This window comes from Hibiscus syriacus, unplaced genomic scaffold (genome assembly GCF_006381635.1).
Source record: "Hibiscus syriacus cultivar Baekdansim isolate YM2019G1 unplaced genomic scaffold, ASM638163v2 tig00111504_pilon, whole genome shotgun sequence".
In the NCBI taxonomy this organism is placed as follows: Eukaryota; Viridiplantae; Streptophyta; class Magnoliopsida; order Malvales; family Malvaceae; genus Hibiscus; species Hibiscus syriacus.
The window spans coordinates 462,561-479,476 of record NW_024063107.1 but is presented as its reverse complement, the minus strand read 5'-3'; the positions used below and the strand labels follow the sequence as shown (position 1 = coordinate 479,476).

At 34.5% G+C, this 16,916-nt stretch overlaps 1 protein-coding gene and 1 pseudogene across 1 annotated transcript; one reads left to right on the top strand and one right to left on the bottom strand.

Annotated features, from left to right (window-relative positions):
* Positions 1 to 894: 894 nt before the first annotated feature.
* LOC120164048 lies at positions 895 to 4,385 on the top strand (annotated as a pseudogene).
* A 10,973-nt stretch (positions 4,386 to 15,358) lies between these two features.
* On the bottom strand, positions 15,359 to 16,581 carry LOC120164044 (AT-hook motif nuclear-localized protein 20-like). The gene has a single exon (XM_039173810.1). The coding sequence runs from the start codon at positions 16,318 to 16,320 to the stop codon at positions 15,454 to 15,456; it is 867 nt and encodes a 288-aa protein (XP_039029741.1). The 5' UTR covers positions 16,321 to 16,581; the 3' UTR covers positions 15,359 to 15,453.
* Between the last annotated feature and the right edge of the window lie 335 nt (positions 16,582 to 16,916).

The following is a 16,916-nucleotide window of genomic DNA, read 5'->3' as shown; positions in this document are numbered from 1 at the left end:
TGTGGACATGTTCTGACATGTGTAATTGTGCCACAACAGCACATGTAGATTATGTTATAACAACTATCCCATACCTCATATCTATACAGGTATCAAAACAGATCTATTCAACTAACAGATTGATTCAGGTAATAAGCAGTTTGATTTCGTTTAAACAGGTTTTGAGTTCGAGTCCTTATGAATGCATAAACCCTCTGCTGGAAAACTCACTCACCAAAGTTAGGTGTGCGACCTGGATCAATTCAAATTAACGAAGACGAAGCCTTGGAAATCGAGATTCGTTTGAAATTTTAGAGATTTTGGACGAAAATGTTAGATATGGAAAATGACTTGGACAAAGTATATGACCCATTTAAATAGACTGGGATCAAACTTTTAATTTTTTTCAAAATCTAACATTAAATTTTGATTGGAGTTATTAAAATAAAACAAAAACTAAACTTTAGATATGATTTTGAAAAAAATAAAAGTTTTAGTACTAAAATGAATCAAAACTGATAATTTAGGTACTAAACGTGCAAGTTACCCAAATTAATATTATATTGAAGATATTGAATTTTATATAATTAAACGTGGACTGTCAGCAGTCCTCGAATTAAGAGGATGGTAATGGTTCAAAAATATCGTCCAGGTTCTCTTGATGAAAGTCCCATCTTTGTCACTCTATCCTTTTTCCAATTCTTTCCACCACCTTACAAGGACCGAAGGCCAAAACTTTACATTTTTGCATACCTTCACTTTCCTTTTAAGACCAAAAACCTCTTTTATCTTTCATTTCTTCTATTAAAAAAGCGCCCTTTTTGAAATTTTTAATTTGGTTTTAGTTGTGGGATTCTTCCCTTCGTTGCTTTTGTTTGAAGCTTGCTACAAAGCTGAAAGAATATATAATATTTTAGAACAAAAGGAAAGCAGGTTGCTTACTATATAAAGGAGAGTTTTTTGGAATTGTTTTTTTTTTCTTTGGTTTTGGTTCTGTGAACCTGTCCAATTTATCAACTTTGGGTGGTTCAAATTGGAATGTGAAATGCTTTGAGCTTTGGAGTCTCATCAAAGTATGTCTTTTTGCTTTGCTTTGATTGCGTAAGACATTCATTTTGCTTCCCACTAATGCATTGGAAAACTCTGAAGATCTGAAGGTGGCTCCTTTTGATGGCTTCTTCTGGTTTAAGGTGAGTTCTAATTTGATTTTTTGGACTTCTGGGGTTTGTTTTGTTCTTGGCTTTGAGGCTGCATTTCTGGGTTTATCAGGAGAAAAATTGGGTTGGTTTCAGTTGTTCATATTTGTTCCTAATTTCTGGGTTATATTGTAATTAAGATGTTTGGGATTTCATCATTTAAACTATAGAAATTGTCAAATTACTGTGTATTTCGTTGTCGTGTTCCTTTGTAACTGTAGTCTTTGATGGTTCTTATGGTATAAAAAATAAATATCATATTTTGATTGTTTTTTCCATTACAGGTAATGCGATGATTAAAGCTTGTAATTATTTATGATTAAAGTGTTTTGAAATATCGGTGAATGGAGTGAATGAAAGGGTAGAAGGTCACTTGGATGCGATGTTAAAAGCATTAGCTCCAGGGCTGTTGATTTCTTGCTTGTTGATTTCGGTATCATGCGCCGATAATGGCTTTTCGAGGTGTAATTGTGATGACGAGGGGAGTTTTTGGAGCATCGAGAGCATATTAGAGACTCAGAGAGCGAGTGATTTCTTGATTGCCATAGCGTACTTTTCGATCCCTATTGAGCTGCTTTACTTCGTTAGCTGCTCAAACGTGCCGTTCAAATGGGTGCTCTTTCAGTTCATCGCCTTCATCGTGCTATGCGGATTGACCCATTTGCTCAACGGGTGGAGCTATGGCCCTCATTCGTTTCAACTCATGTTGGCTCTCACCGTGTTCAAGATCCTCACTGCTTTGGTCTCAAGTGCAACTGCTATTTCGCTTCTCACGCTGATTCCGCTGCTTCTCAAAGTCAAGGTAAGGGAATTATTGCTAAAGAAAAAGGCTCGGGACCTTGGTCAGGAAGTCGGTATTATAATGAAACAGAGGGAGACTGGTTTGTACGTCCGCATGCTTACTCAAGAAATTCGTAAGTAGTTGGATAGGCATAACATTTTGTACACAACAATGGTAGAGTTGTCCAAGACGTTGGGTTTGCAAAACTGTGCCGTTTGGATGCCCAACGAGATCAAGACGGAGTTGAATCTGACTCATGAACTCAAAGGAAGGAACTTTTCGTGTCGTTTTACCATTCCGATCACCGATCCAGATGTTGCTTGGATTAAAAGAACTGATGGAGTGCATATCCTCAAGCCAGATTCACCGCTTTCTACTTTAACATATGGAGAGCATGGTGAGCCAGGACCAGTAGCTGCAATACGGTTGCCGATGCTTCGTATATGCAATTTTAAAGGGGGGACTCCCGAGCAAGTTCAGACGTACTATTCCATACTAGTATGTGTTCTTACGAGTGAAAAACAAAGATCATGGAGCAACCAGGAATTGGAGATAGTTAAGGTGGTCGCTGATCAGGTGGCCGTTGCAATCTCTCATGCTGCAGTTCTCGAAGAGTCCCAACTCATGAGGGAGAAACTGGCCGAGCAAAATCGAGCGTTACAGCTTTCGAGGGAGAATGCTATGAGTGCAAGCCAAGCTAGAAATTCGTTTCAGAAGGTAATGAGTGACGGAATGAAGATGCCTATGCACTCGATCTTAGGCTTGCTTCCGATGATGCAGGATGGAAATTTGAATGACAATCAGCAGATTATTGTTGATTCGATGATGAAGACCAGCAATGTCCTGTTGACCTTGATAAACGACGCGATGGATATTTCAACAATGGATGGTGGAAGATCCACACTGGAGAAGAGATCTTTCCAATTACATTCGATGATAAAAGAAGCAGCTTGCCTTGCCAAGTGCTTGAGCGTTTATCAGGGTTTCAGTTTCATGATCGAGGTCGAGAAGTCTTTGCCTTGTATTGTTTTCGGTGATGAACGAAGGGTTTTTCAGGTTATACTGCATATGGTAGGGAGCCTATTGGATGGAAATACTGGAGGGGGGACTATAATACTTGGGTGTTCACGGAGAATGGTAGTTGGGAACGGGATGATCAGAAACGAGCAGCCTGGATGCACTACGCTTCTGATGCAGATATACTTATCAGGTTTGAAATTATGATTTCCAATAAAATCTCTCAATCAGAAGGCTGCTCAATGTCGAAGCTACCGAGCAGTAGAAGCAGATACAACGGCCGTGGAGCTGATGAACGCCTGAGCTTCAGCGTTTGCCAAAAGCTAGTGCAGGTAAGAATAGTAAATTTTCATCTCATGTGTAGCTGATGATACGTCACGGATCCGGTTCACAGTTTATTGTTTCTGCGACCGATTATTGCAAACTTAAAATTTTACTTGTGAAACTGTGAATGATGCTATGCGCATACTATAATGATCTTTCGTTTTCTTTTCGAGGTTTCATGCTACTGCTTTTTAGTTTATTTCTGATGATCTGAACAAAATTTGCAGCTGATGCATGGAAACATCTGGGTAGTTGAAGATCCTTTAGGTTCTGCTCAAAGCATGGCACTTGTTATCAGGTTTCAAACCCGATCATCCATCAGTACAATCACCTATTCCGGAGAATCCTCAGACCAGCCACTCTCCAACACTGTTTTCAGGGGCTTGCATGTTTTACTTGCTGATGACGATAATGTGAACCGTGCTGCGACTGGAAAGCTTCTTGAGAAGTTGGGATGCATTGTTTCTGTTGTGTCATCCGGATTCGAATGCTTGAGTGCTATCGGCTCAACCACATCTCCATTCAAGATCATAATTTTGGAGCTTCAGATGCTCAAGTTGGATGGATTCGAAGCCGCGACAAGAATCCGTAAGTTCCGAAGCCGGAGTTGGCCGTTGATTGTTGCCATGACTGCAAGTTTGGATCAAGAAATTTGGGAGAAATGTTTGCAGACCGGAATGAACGGTGTTATTCAAAAACCGGTGCTATTACATGAAATCTCTGTGGAGCTTCGAAAAATCCTAATTCAGGCCAACCGAGTTGCATGACGATAACATCATCGGCTCCTTCAACTCACCATCAAGCTGGTACACGTCGTCTGCTCCTTAACCTTTTCCTATCGTTTAAGCTACTTCACTTGCATGGATTGTTTTTGATCTAATCAAAATAGATTACCAAAATTCTCTTCAACACACCACTCTAATAAACACTAGATTACATGCACAGTGCAATGATAGAAAACACTTTCACAGTACAGTCGGTAGAGCAGTCGGGATTCGGGAACGAATCGCTAGCTCTCTGGTATAGACGCAACTAGGAAACAATGTAAAGTCAGTTCTTTGCCTCTGAAAGTATAGTTGTTGCATGAACAGACCGAGTATAATTGTAAAGTCGATATTCGGACCTGCAATAAGTCGGTATTCGAACGGAAACCTGTAAGGGAGTTTGCCTTGCACCTCACGCATGAGCAGACCAAATTAGAAAAACAGAAACCAGCAAATAAATGCCTTGCCGGAAACGTATTAACCATGACAGGAAACCTTGTTTTTGAAGAACTTGGATTAAAAGGAAAATGGAAGCTCATGTCGACATTGTTGTAAAACTTGAACCGGACTCGATTCGATCAGACTTTCGATTCTCGATTCAACTGGTCGAACAATTGATTAAGGCATTAAACCGATCGAGCTGGTCTGGTTCCGACAACCGTACAAGTAGATAAAATTAATTAATTCATGAGCCATCTTAAACAAAAATGTTTTTCTAGGGAAGGTTGGAAAAGGAAATGTAGGTCAACCCCTTTAGTTTGAATTTTTCCTTTATCAAGCTGTACAAGCACATTAAAGGTTGGTTCATGTAGTAAGCATAAACCGTAATTTCTTCGATTTTCATTTTCATTTCATTAAATTCATGTCGTGTATTCAATCTTATCCTAAAAAGAAAAGCATAGGGTTGGTTCAAGTAGTAAGTAACTTGATATCGCTTAAAGCAAAGTTGCAGATTGGAGTCGATGTATATATAGAAAATTTTCAATGGGAGATTCACCCATTAAAATCAAGTGTGCGACGCGGGTCGATTCGGATTAATCATAATGAAGCCTTGGAACTGGAAGGGACATTTTAGTATGTTGATTATTTATACTAACTATACTTGATTAAATTTATATAGCAAAAGGCAATCCGATAATTGCCCAAATAAAATACTTTTAGGGTGCCACGGGCCATGCCTAAAAGATAATGGTTTTATATTTGAACTTGTGCATGCTAATTATGCATTCATAGTTATGAATAGATGAAGTATTGAGATGTGGTTGATTTTTTTTTTGAAAAATATATTATTTTATATAATTTAGATAATTTTTATATTTTTTTATTCGCGATCAACAATGAACCGGGAATGTAACCTCCTAGACCTAACCTATGCGTTACTACTAGGTTTAATGGATTACATTAAAATTTCCTAAAACATTCTTCGATAATTTAAAATCCAAAATTTCAAATGGTATATTTAAAACGTAGTAAATAGCAATAGCATCCAACGAGTAAAGGTAAAATCTTAAGTAATTGAGTAAAATAAAATATGTCATAATATGAATCACAGTAAATCTAATATCAGTAGCGGAATCAATAAACATCATAAAAATAAGTATTTCAAAACGAAGACACATGTCACTGTAATTGAAAGCAGTTCGGAAGATATAAACATTACAACAAAAAGTTCTGCAATAATGTGTCGATTCTCCAAGTGCCTGGTTCGGGGTGCCTATCCAAAAGTATATGAAAAGGGTAAAACCGTTTAAAAAGTGAGCTAGGGGTCAATGTGTCCCAATAGTGCAAATAAATCATAATGGTAAAATAATCAAGTAATACTTCAGTCAAATATCATAAAAATCATAGTGGAGTTTAAGTTTTAAAACTCGTAGTTTACCCTCCTCCCGTACGGGGAACTGCATCCATAGGACTTACCTTATACCCATTGGGTATAAGGAGCAATCTAAGGGAGCACCTTGGGGCTTGAGAGCCTACCTAAAAAAGTTTTTTGGGGGCCTCGGAGCCTACCCAAGGGTCGCCTTAGGTTCGTAAGGATTTACCAGTTTGATCAGATTTGAACCTCCATACTCTAGTATCCTACCCAAATCATCATCTCAATAAAATAATTCACATAATAAATAGCAAATTCCATGATCCGAAATCAACATAATCATATTTATAATGAAAATAAATAATCAGATAACATATATATCATTCATCCATAGTCCATAAGCTATCAACCAGTAAATCAATAAAACATAATTTCAGTGAAACATATTTCAAAGTAGGTAAAACAGTCATGTAGCACATAGGGAACACACCTCGTAAAATGGTCAGACAACAAATCTACTGAGCTCCGGCCTCGCCACGCTCTGCAGCAGTGCTCGAACCTAATTCATAGTAAAACTGGGTTACTAGCGGAGTAACATATTTAATCTATGCAATCATAAGGTTTACGGGTCATGCGAGTGACTACTGGATCATGAGGTCTAACTAATCGAGAGGAGCTGGGTCGAGCTATCGAGCCATCGGGATAGTCTCTTGTAGCTTCAAACAACAATATTTGATCAGTCTCTAACCTTAATTTAATTATCCTTAAATAAAATGATTAAGTACATATGCATGTTCGGGTTTGACGATTAATTTGGAGGCTTTTGGGTTTAAATTTGGCAAAATGGGCTTCATATTCGGACTCAGGACATCGAAAAACATAAAATATGTCTTTTTCAAAAATTTTAACTTTTTGTCAAAGTCAACAATCAAAGTGAACGAGACAAAGTTTACAGGTCAAAATCAACGGGTTGACTCGGTCCGGGTTGACTCAGGCGAGTTGAATTGGTTCAGACCGGTTTGACTGGACCAATTCGATCTGACTGGACCAGTTCCAGAAGCCTCCTGGACCGACGGACTAATCTCACGCGCACTACCAGCGCGTGCGGCGGCGACGAGGGTTGTTTTGACCAACCGATTACTCCAAAATACTCATTTCCATGATTTAAACTCAATTCAAGCCAACAACCAACCAAAATCAAAATGAATCGACTGAAAAAGTGCGCGAGACTTACCCCAAATGACGAACGACGAAGACGATCCTGACTGGGTTTTATTCGCACGACGCCGGCGAATGCAATAGAGATGGCGGTGAGGTGCGACAGTTGATGGTTTGGTCGGAATCGACGTAAAACCGAGGCGATCGAGGGTGGAGACGACGAAGCTTTACGTCGGGTTTTATGACGAACGGTGTCGATTTTGGATGAGGGGTTTGGGGGGGTTTTGTTCGCCAGTTGACAACGAACCGAACGACATTGGTGGCGCGAGCTGGGGCGGCCGAACGGTGACAGATTGAAGCGATGAAGAGGGCCGACAAGGGAGGAAATTTAGGGAATTAGGAATTTGAGGTTTTTGATTTAGGGAATTTTGGATAATTGATTTTAATCTAATATATTATATATTTATTAAAAAATATCTCAAATAATATCCTAGCCTAAATAACTAGGGCATGGGTGACCACATTAGTGGTCAAGGGTTTAAATCCCCCAGTCACCTAATTGATTTCCTTTTATTTTTTTTCTCTGTCAAAAGAAAATGGGAAAATTTAGGGTTAGGTCCTTGAATTTCCTACATCTTCTAGAACGACCTATCGGTTCTGGAAACTTACACTTTGGTCCCCAAATGTCATTAAATTAATTTCAAATTTCAAATTTTCTTTTATTTAAAAGTAGGGTTATTACAGAGAAGATATTAAGAATAGAAAAGATTTTTCATAGAAGTCGTTAATTTTATTAAAAATAGAAAATAGCCAATTTGCAATGAAGATTTACAACCACAATCGTAAACTAAACACATAATAAAAATATTTTTCTAAACACGAGAAAATAGTCACTTTAAGATCACAAGGATCATACAAGGAAAATGTTAAAAACCCTAACCAAATAAACTCGTATAAAAGCTAGATAGAAACATATTTTTTCACATTGGTAAACGAACCATAAAAGGTGACGAAGTTATTAAAAGGCCACCGACAAATTGCAAATAAAAAATTGAGCAACGTGAAAATATTATCCACGAACGCAAATTGCGTATCCTAATCCAATCCGAGGGTCCAAAACGAAAATAATAAAATGATATCTTGATCAGTCGTGGCGATGTCAAATCCAACCTTAAAAAATAATAAACGAAAATAACGATCGAAAACGTACCATAAAGGTAGAATTATTAAAAAAATAAAGATACACTATAATAATACAAAAGAAAAACAATGAATGTCGATGGTCGATGATTGACACCAAATCCAACATTAATGTTATCGTCGATCACAAAGATAAAAAAAACTAATGAGACTAGAGAAAAAGAAAAATATGACAAACCCTAGCTTTCGTAATTTAAGACCAGAAAAGATTTTTATCCTTCATCCGGTCTCAAATAGTCTCTTTTCTACGCTCGTCGTCTTTTCTTTTATCATGTACGAGTTTGTCTATATTTTGACGAGTTATATTTTTTTAAAATAATTCATTGCGAATAAAAATAAAATTAAATTAAAGATGGATTATCCTTTCTATGATTTAATTAAAAAGATACAATTATACCGATAATTAGTTTGGTCTAGTGGGATAAGACACTAGATTCTTAAACAAGATTACGGGTTCAAACCCTGACGTTTACGAATGGAGTAATTTGAGTTGGATGGGTTGTCATCGTCTCTGTAATATTCGATCAAATTAATCGATTAATGGATCAGATACTAATGAATAATTAAAAAAAACACAATTACGTGTTACTTGTCCAAAAATGGAATATGTCGTGTATTAGAGACAAGACAAAGCATGATCAGTGTTCATTAACTTGAAAGAATTGGGTCTTTGTCGAGGCTAAATCGTTTAGCCGTCCATTATTTACCAAAAAAGGTCAAAAGTATATGGTGTTCTGACCACTTTCTAGCCGTCCATTTTTTTGGTAATTTTTTATAAGATAAATTCAGACATAATTATATATATTATATTAGTTATAATATAAAATAATTATTTATATACACAAAATGTTTTAAAATCTTATGGACAACAAAGAATAGATTAGAAAATAGAACAAAATATAGATATATATATATAAAACAAAATGTCCAAAACCTAACAACAAAAAAGCATTAGTGGTCGGTTGGTAGAATAATACCCTGCCACGGTATAGATAGGTTTGATTCCCGGCTGGTTAATTTTTACCATTTACTTCGTTGGCCACATAGCAATTTGCGGAGGTAAAATTGCAGTTTCATTTTGGGTAAACTATGTGTTTAGTATCTGAACTATTAGTTTTATTCTGTTTTAATATCTAAACTTTCATTTTTCCAAAACCATGCCTAATGTTTAGTTTTTGTTTTATTATATTTTCTCGTCATTAATAACTTAACGCGTTTAGTACCTAAACTATCAATTTTAGTCTGTTCTAATACCTAAACTATCAATTTTAGTCTATTCTAATATCTAAACTTCCAATTTTTTCAAAACCATACCTAACGTTTAGTTTTTATTTCATTTTAGTACCCAACCGTTAAAAACTTAACACATTTAGTACCTAAACTATCAGTTTTGACCAATTTTAATATCTAAACTTTCAATTTTTTTAAATTTAATGTTATATTTTTAATAGAGGTACTAAATGAAATAAAAACTAAAGTTTAGGTATGGTTTTGAAGAAATTAAAAGTTTAAGTACTAAAAAAACTAAAATTGATAGATTATGTACTAAACACGTAATTTGCCCTTTCCTTTTTCCACCCACTTTTTGCCGAACTTTTACTTCCGTCTTGTACGAAATCTAAACTTTTCACTATTAGGTACTAAACTTAAATAATTTCACTACACATAATAAAACTCAAATTAAAATAATTTAAATTAAAAATTCATGGATATTATATATACATAGTGGGGCTTGAACTTAACTTTATGTATTTTTTTTACTTCTTTTAAGGTTTCGCCTTGATTGATCCCGACCTGGGTCGCACACTTAGTATTGGTGGGTGATTCTTAAAGAGGAAATTTTCTACATACAGAAGGACTCGAACTCGAGATCTACTTAAGCGATATCAAACTGCGTACTACTTGAACCAACCATCGTTGATTAAATACTATCAATTTTAGTCTGTTCTAATACCTAAACTTTCAATTTTTCAAAACCATACCTAACATTTAGTTTTTGTTTCATTTTAGTACCCATCCGCTAAAAACTTAAAGCGTTTAGTACCTAAAGTATCAGTTTTGGTCAGTTTTAATACCTAAACTTTCAAAAAAAAAAATCAAAATTTAAAGTTAGATTTTTAATAGAGGTACTAAAATGAAACAAAAACTAAAGTTTATGTATGGTTTTGAAGAAATTGAAAGTTTAGGTACTAAAAGGGACTAAAATTGATAGATTAAGTACTAAACATGTGATTTACCCTTTCTTTTTTCCACCCACTTTTTGCCGAACTTTTACTTTTGTTGATTAAATATTTCATGTCCCAAGGTCATAATCTTGCCAAAACTCAACTAGCTTTAATCTTCAATCTAATATTTTGATTTGAATTCTATTTCATTCGATTTGAATCGATAAAATTTTGAATTAAATTAAAATAAAAAAGAACACGCCAATTCAACTGATTTTAATCTTTTTCGCTCGATTTGATTGAATGCTCACTCGTGATTAAATCTTCATTTACCATATTCTAATTTTTAATTAAACAAGATTAGTAAATTAGGTTAAAAACTCCACGATTCATTAGGTAAAAACATGGAATTGAAAACAAATGATTGTTTTTAAAAATTGTTTTTGAAATTTCTTTGGATGATGTTTGATCATTTGTGTTGCTCCCCCACCACAAAAGCCTTATACATTTAAATATTAATTAATCAAAGTTATTGGGTGGTCTACATTTTATTAATGGATTCTCTTTCAAATAATTGCAAAGCTAAAAGAAAAACTCAGCCTATGTGTGCAAAACAACAAGTTGTAGGGTCAATGTGCCAACATTTGGAACACAAAAGGAGAATAAATTTGTTTTAATTGGTGCTTTGATTATGATTAATTTTATTTAAAGAGGACATTATTGAATAAAAATTGAGGGTCCATTTGATTTTTGTGACTTTAGGTTTGGGATATTGTTAAAAATTAAGTAATATTTTATTAAGTATAACATGTGAATTCATGTGAAGAGGGTCCTCCATGTTCTTTATCTCTCTATTCTCTCCTATATAGGAGTTTTTTTTTTTGTTAACAGTAGTGGATCCATAAATAATTTTAAGGGTGAGCACACATCTATATTAATCACATAAATTTTTTTTATACAGAGTGCACACAACTATTAAAATATATAATTATTCGAAGGAAATTTAAATTTCAGGATGAACATTCCTTAACGGATCCGCCACTGATATTATATATGAGTTGAGATTTTATCTATTATTTTTTAATATATTTAAATATATATTTGGTACTTGAATTAGACATTTTATTTTAAATAATAATGGAGGAATCCTTCCCTATATCCCCAAACTTATTTTTTAAGATAAAAAATCTTATTTATATATTGTCTCCAAAAATTTAATGTTTCACCTTAATTTATGTAAGTCCATGTTTACAAAGTGGGGTTATCGTTTTTGTTTTTATTTTTAAATTTATTTTCACAAATAAAAAAATATGAGCAAACGTGAGCATTGAATATAAAAAAAAAGCATACCTATTTAAAAACGAGGGGAAAAATCACATGGCCAATTCAGCTAAAGTATATCATTGTTGTCTTATCATAATATTTTTTTTCCTCATATCTTATATGTAATATTGAATTGTCAGTCCAACGCAGTTGGTAAGAGCGCAAGACTCTTAACTTTGTGGTCATGGGATCGAGTCCTACGATGGGCAATTCATAATTCTGACTGCCGGAGGTCTCCTACGGAAGCTGCTCTCAACCTGGCGTTGAGGGCAACCTACTATCCTACCTCCCCTTACCCCATTACATATGGAAATATGGTCAGCTAATTTTATATGTAATATTTAATAAATAAAATAATTAAAAATATTATATAAGAATCAAATACAAGAAAAATGATCACGAAAAAAAGAAAAAACAAGAGCATATTCATGTATATAAGAAAAACTTTAATAGAATAATTTTATTAATTCTGCTACACATTATATAATATATATATATATATATATGAGTATATTTAGGGATTAACACAAAATTTTGTGAAAGGGGTGTGGATTTTTAGAAAATTATATTAGACATCTAAGAAAATAAAATAAAATTAGACCATTAATGAAAAATATACAAAAAATACTTAAATTATATGTAAATTTGAAATTTCTATAAGTGTAATCGTTCCTAATTAGGGATGAGCATGGGTCAGTCGGATCGGGTTGAGTTTTCGGCCTACCGACCTGACCCGAAATTTATGCATTGTCCATCTGACCCAAAAAATATACACCTTCCACCTGACCCGAACCTGACTTGATTTAATCCAAAATAATATATTTATTAAAAAATATTACTTTTATTCAATAAAAATAGAGATTTAATTGGAAAAAAAATATGTAGAGAGATATTATTGTAATTACTCCTAAATATATAAGATAAAATTGATTTTTTTAGTTAGATCGAGTTGGATATTTTTCACCATAAACTTGAAGTCATTCCGATTTGAACATATCCTCTAAAATATCTGACATGAGCTCAATTTTTAAAAAAAAAATCTAACCCGATCAAATTAAATCAGATCAAAATCCATCGAATTTGAATCCCATGTTCCTCCCTATCTCTAGCCATCCTGGTCCATCCATGAGTACATAAAACTCTGAATACTCATATAAATAGTTATAAGTACACAATAATCCTAGTTGAACAAAATCTTACCATATATACATATTTTTTGGTACAATAAAATTTAGATAAGGGATGACTCTCCAATTTGTGGCCAATGCATACCTAAGACCCTATCGGAATTTACATAAGAATTTACAGATTACCCACCAAAAGTGACGATAGTAAAATTCGAACTTGACCTTATAAACTCAAATTTTTAAATCCCAGTCGATTGTATTAACCCTCATTGGCACATAATCATACCATATTGCATCGTTTTACCTCGTATCTATTACAAATTTATTTCTTTACCAAACGAACCACACTATAATTTTTTTTGAATTATATTATAATTAAATTCAGATCATAATTTTAGATATGATATAATTGATGTAATAAATAATGTATTTATCCTAAGCAAAAGTTCCACTATCTTTGTTTAATCAAAATAATTTAAATGTCAAAAGCAGTATTTTCATCAAGTGATTGATGTGTTATTATAATTGACAATTTTTAATTGCCAATTTATTTATTTTATGAGATTTTCACTGTTTAATTTGTTGCATTTGGTTTATTTTCTGTACAAAGAACCCTATACTGAAATTGGCAACAAAATGGCAAGATCTGTAACTTTTTTTTTTATTAATTTCCAGTCATGGCTGGAGATATGGGCATGACGCGGAGCTGACATGGTAGTTTTGGAAGACACCGGAAGGCGCTGAAAGATTCTATAAGTTTTCATTTTATTTCTTTTACGTTGTTCGTTTTCAATTGCTTTTATTTTACAAAACCATGCTAAGTATGATAATTAATATCATGTTTAGCTAATTTCCTCGTGCCAAAGAACTAGTAATGAGTCGATTCAAATCGTGAGATTCGAACAAAGCGCTAAAAGTCCATTCGGGATACATTCTTGTTTTTTTGGGCAAAGAGCTTGGCAATCGGCCTCTCTCATAATTTTTAAACACTTTCAAATAAAAAAGTGATCGTTGGTCTGAACGTTGTTTAAATATACCGTTGGGAGAAAGGATCGGCCTGTGGCAATTCGACTTTCTGTGAACACCCATAACGACGGTCTGCTAAGGGAAAACAAGATCATAATTGATTTTTGACGAGACAACATCCTAGTCGAGCCTTTCCTATTTTAAATATGAATGTTTTAATAGCAATAGATGTTGTTAATCCACTCAAGAATCATCTTTCAAAGATAGACTTGAGAAGATCGGTTACATGAGAGAAAGACAAGTTACAATGGGTTGAACATTGTAGATTGTAACCTTCGTGAATCCCGAAGGAAACATACATTTCCGTGATCGAAAGAATCGAATCGAAACTAACTCGAGGCAACTTTTCCACATGTTAATTTTATTATCTCATTTCAAATCTTATTTATTGTTTTTCCTTTGATACACTGCTTTTCTCAATTTTTCTGTTTTCTTCAATTTCTCTTCATCATTTACGCTAAACCCCTCTCTCTGATACATTTTACTTTTACTGCAACTTCTGAGATGGGAACCAAGACAAATATGAATCAGAAATTCCATCAACTCCTTGTGGATCGACCTTCTTCCACTGTTCTACTTTAATTAATATCTTTAGTTTATTGTCGAAGATTTTTATTTTATTTTGACGAGAAAAACGATGTTCGTAAGTGATCTTATTTGATATTAATAGGAGAAGTAGGTAAGATAAGAGAACTGCAAATTGCATAATGCTCATTAAATCGTGTGATAATGCAATTCTGCAAAAAGTCATTACAAAATCAAATCAAAATGATTTCATCTTTTTTTCCATTACATTTTTTTAATAATTAAAAAAATATAGTGGAAAGATGAAACCCTTTTCTCTCTCAAGTTGCATGCTGCTATCGAATATTATGATGAAATTAATTAAACAAATTAATTAATTAAAAACAACAAAGTAGTGGATGGGGTGAAGAGAAAATCAATGGAATTTTTCTCCTTTTTTTTCTTCTTTTTCTTAAAAATATATATGGCTGTTAATTGAGAATGGGTTTTTCTTTTCAGTTTAAACAATCTAATCATATTTGGCTAATTATATAAAAACTAAATTACTGGTTGAATTTTAATTTAAAAGATTATAAATTTGTATAACCAAACCGATTCAAATAAGAAATAATTATTATCTTTAAAGATATCGGGATTTGAACACGACATTTGTAAAGATGTTTGAATATTTATTGTCATGACATAAATCATTAGAAACAACAATTATGAATCTTGAAATATGGATATATTTAAGCAATTATAATATTAAAAAAAAAGAAGAAAATATGTTAAAAATGGGAGAAATTAGGTCAGATGAACAACATAAATCATTAAGAGGATATGAATGAAGAAAATAGTTTAAAAGAGTACTCTTTAAAATGATCTTTCATTATTTAAAACATAAATCAAAGTAAAGGGAGATAAGTTTAATTAATATACAGGGAGTTCACTTAGGTTTTTTTTTTTTTTTTTTGGGTTTTGTTTCACAGATCTTTAAATAAAAAACACGAGATTTTTGGAAGATCTAAGAAGATTATGTCTCAATCTCTTACATAAGTAGCTATGGTCTGGACTTACTAGTAAGGTGGTCGCCCATGTGCCCAAGCATAGGCCTCATGCCCTAGTTGACCTCCATTGGAGACTAAATTATGAGGCATATTGTATATCGGAAGTGAAGATGGATCTAGCAGACCTGTCTGCGGGCCGTTTCCCGTTCGGATTATCTCCGGCGGCGGAGAATTGGTTGATCCGTTGTGGATCTGATCACCTTGTCCGTCTCCGCTGGCTGCTGCTTCTTCGTCTCCTACTGGCAATCTTTCGTAAGTTGCGTTAGCGAACGTTGCTGCAATGACCATAACAGGCCCGGCGGCGACGAGTGAACCGACGACGATTCCGCCGAAGACTTGTCCTTGACCACCGGCTAGGTATATGGTGAGTCCCGTTGAGCCTGGTGGTGCTGGTCCAGGCAGGAAAGCTCCTGTCAAAGACAAGATTTCGAACCTCCCTTGAAGAGCAACCACGGCTCCGGGTCCAGCCGGTTGTCTAAGCATAACGTTCGCGACCGAACCGCTGCCACTGAGCACACAGACGCCGCGCTGTCGTCTCCGGGCGAATTGAGCTATGCTTTCCGCCACATCGGTGCCACTCACAACTTCCATGACGTGACTACGCAGCGCGTTCGGGCTGTCCCTAGTGACAAAAATGGGGGGTTTGGGCTTGTTTTTGGAGCCCGGAGGTCGGCCTCTAGGTCTTCGGTTACCGATCTCAATAGCCCCCTCTTTAGGCTCATCGCCGGTATCTCTGTCGTCGTCGTCGCTGCTTATATTTTTCCCGGTATCGTTCATCGAAATCCCCATGTCACTTTTGTTCAAGCCTGCTGAATTGCCTGCAGGCTCTATGCCTTGTAGATTCACTTGATTAATAGCCCACCAAGGATTCGCCATAAAATTGAACTCGAAGCTCAAGTAAACTCAACACAAGATCATAAAACCCAACACTGGTTTGATTATTAATTTTGAGACAACAATAGAATATAAGACAGGATATGTAAGAAAAGAGAATTAGATGCAATTCGAAGAACATAAAAGAGATAACCAATCAATTCATCAAACAGAGAGAGAGAATAAAATAAAGCACTAAAAAACTATTACAAAGACTTAAAACAAAACTTATTAGATCAAATGTTGTTTTCTTTCTCCCTATGTTGAAACTGTGTGTTGTGTTTTGATTTGGGGAAGGTAATGGCTTTGATCTTGTGCTCACTTGCATCAATATAATAATGATCCATCCCTTTTCTCTTATTTTTATAATGCTACGTGTTTTGTTTGGTCCAAACATATTTTACTTTTAATATTGTCCTTCAACAATAGTTGTTTTGTTTAAAAATTGAAATCTTAAGGTATATTACCGACATGATTAGTTCAAGTGATAATCAGCTTGATATCGTTTAAACATGTTCGAGTACGAGTCCTTATGTACTCAGAAAATCTCCGTTAAGATATTCACCCATTAAAACGAGATATAAAGTAAAATTTCGATT

Coding starts and splice junctions, on each gene's coding strand:
- LOC120164044 (XM_039173810.1), bottom strand. CDS start 16,320: ATGGCGAATCCTTGGTGGGCTATTAATCAAGTGAATCTACAAGGCATA.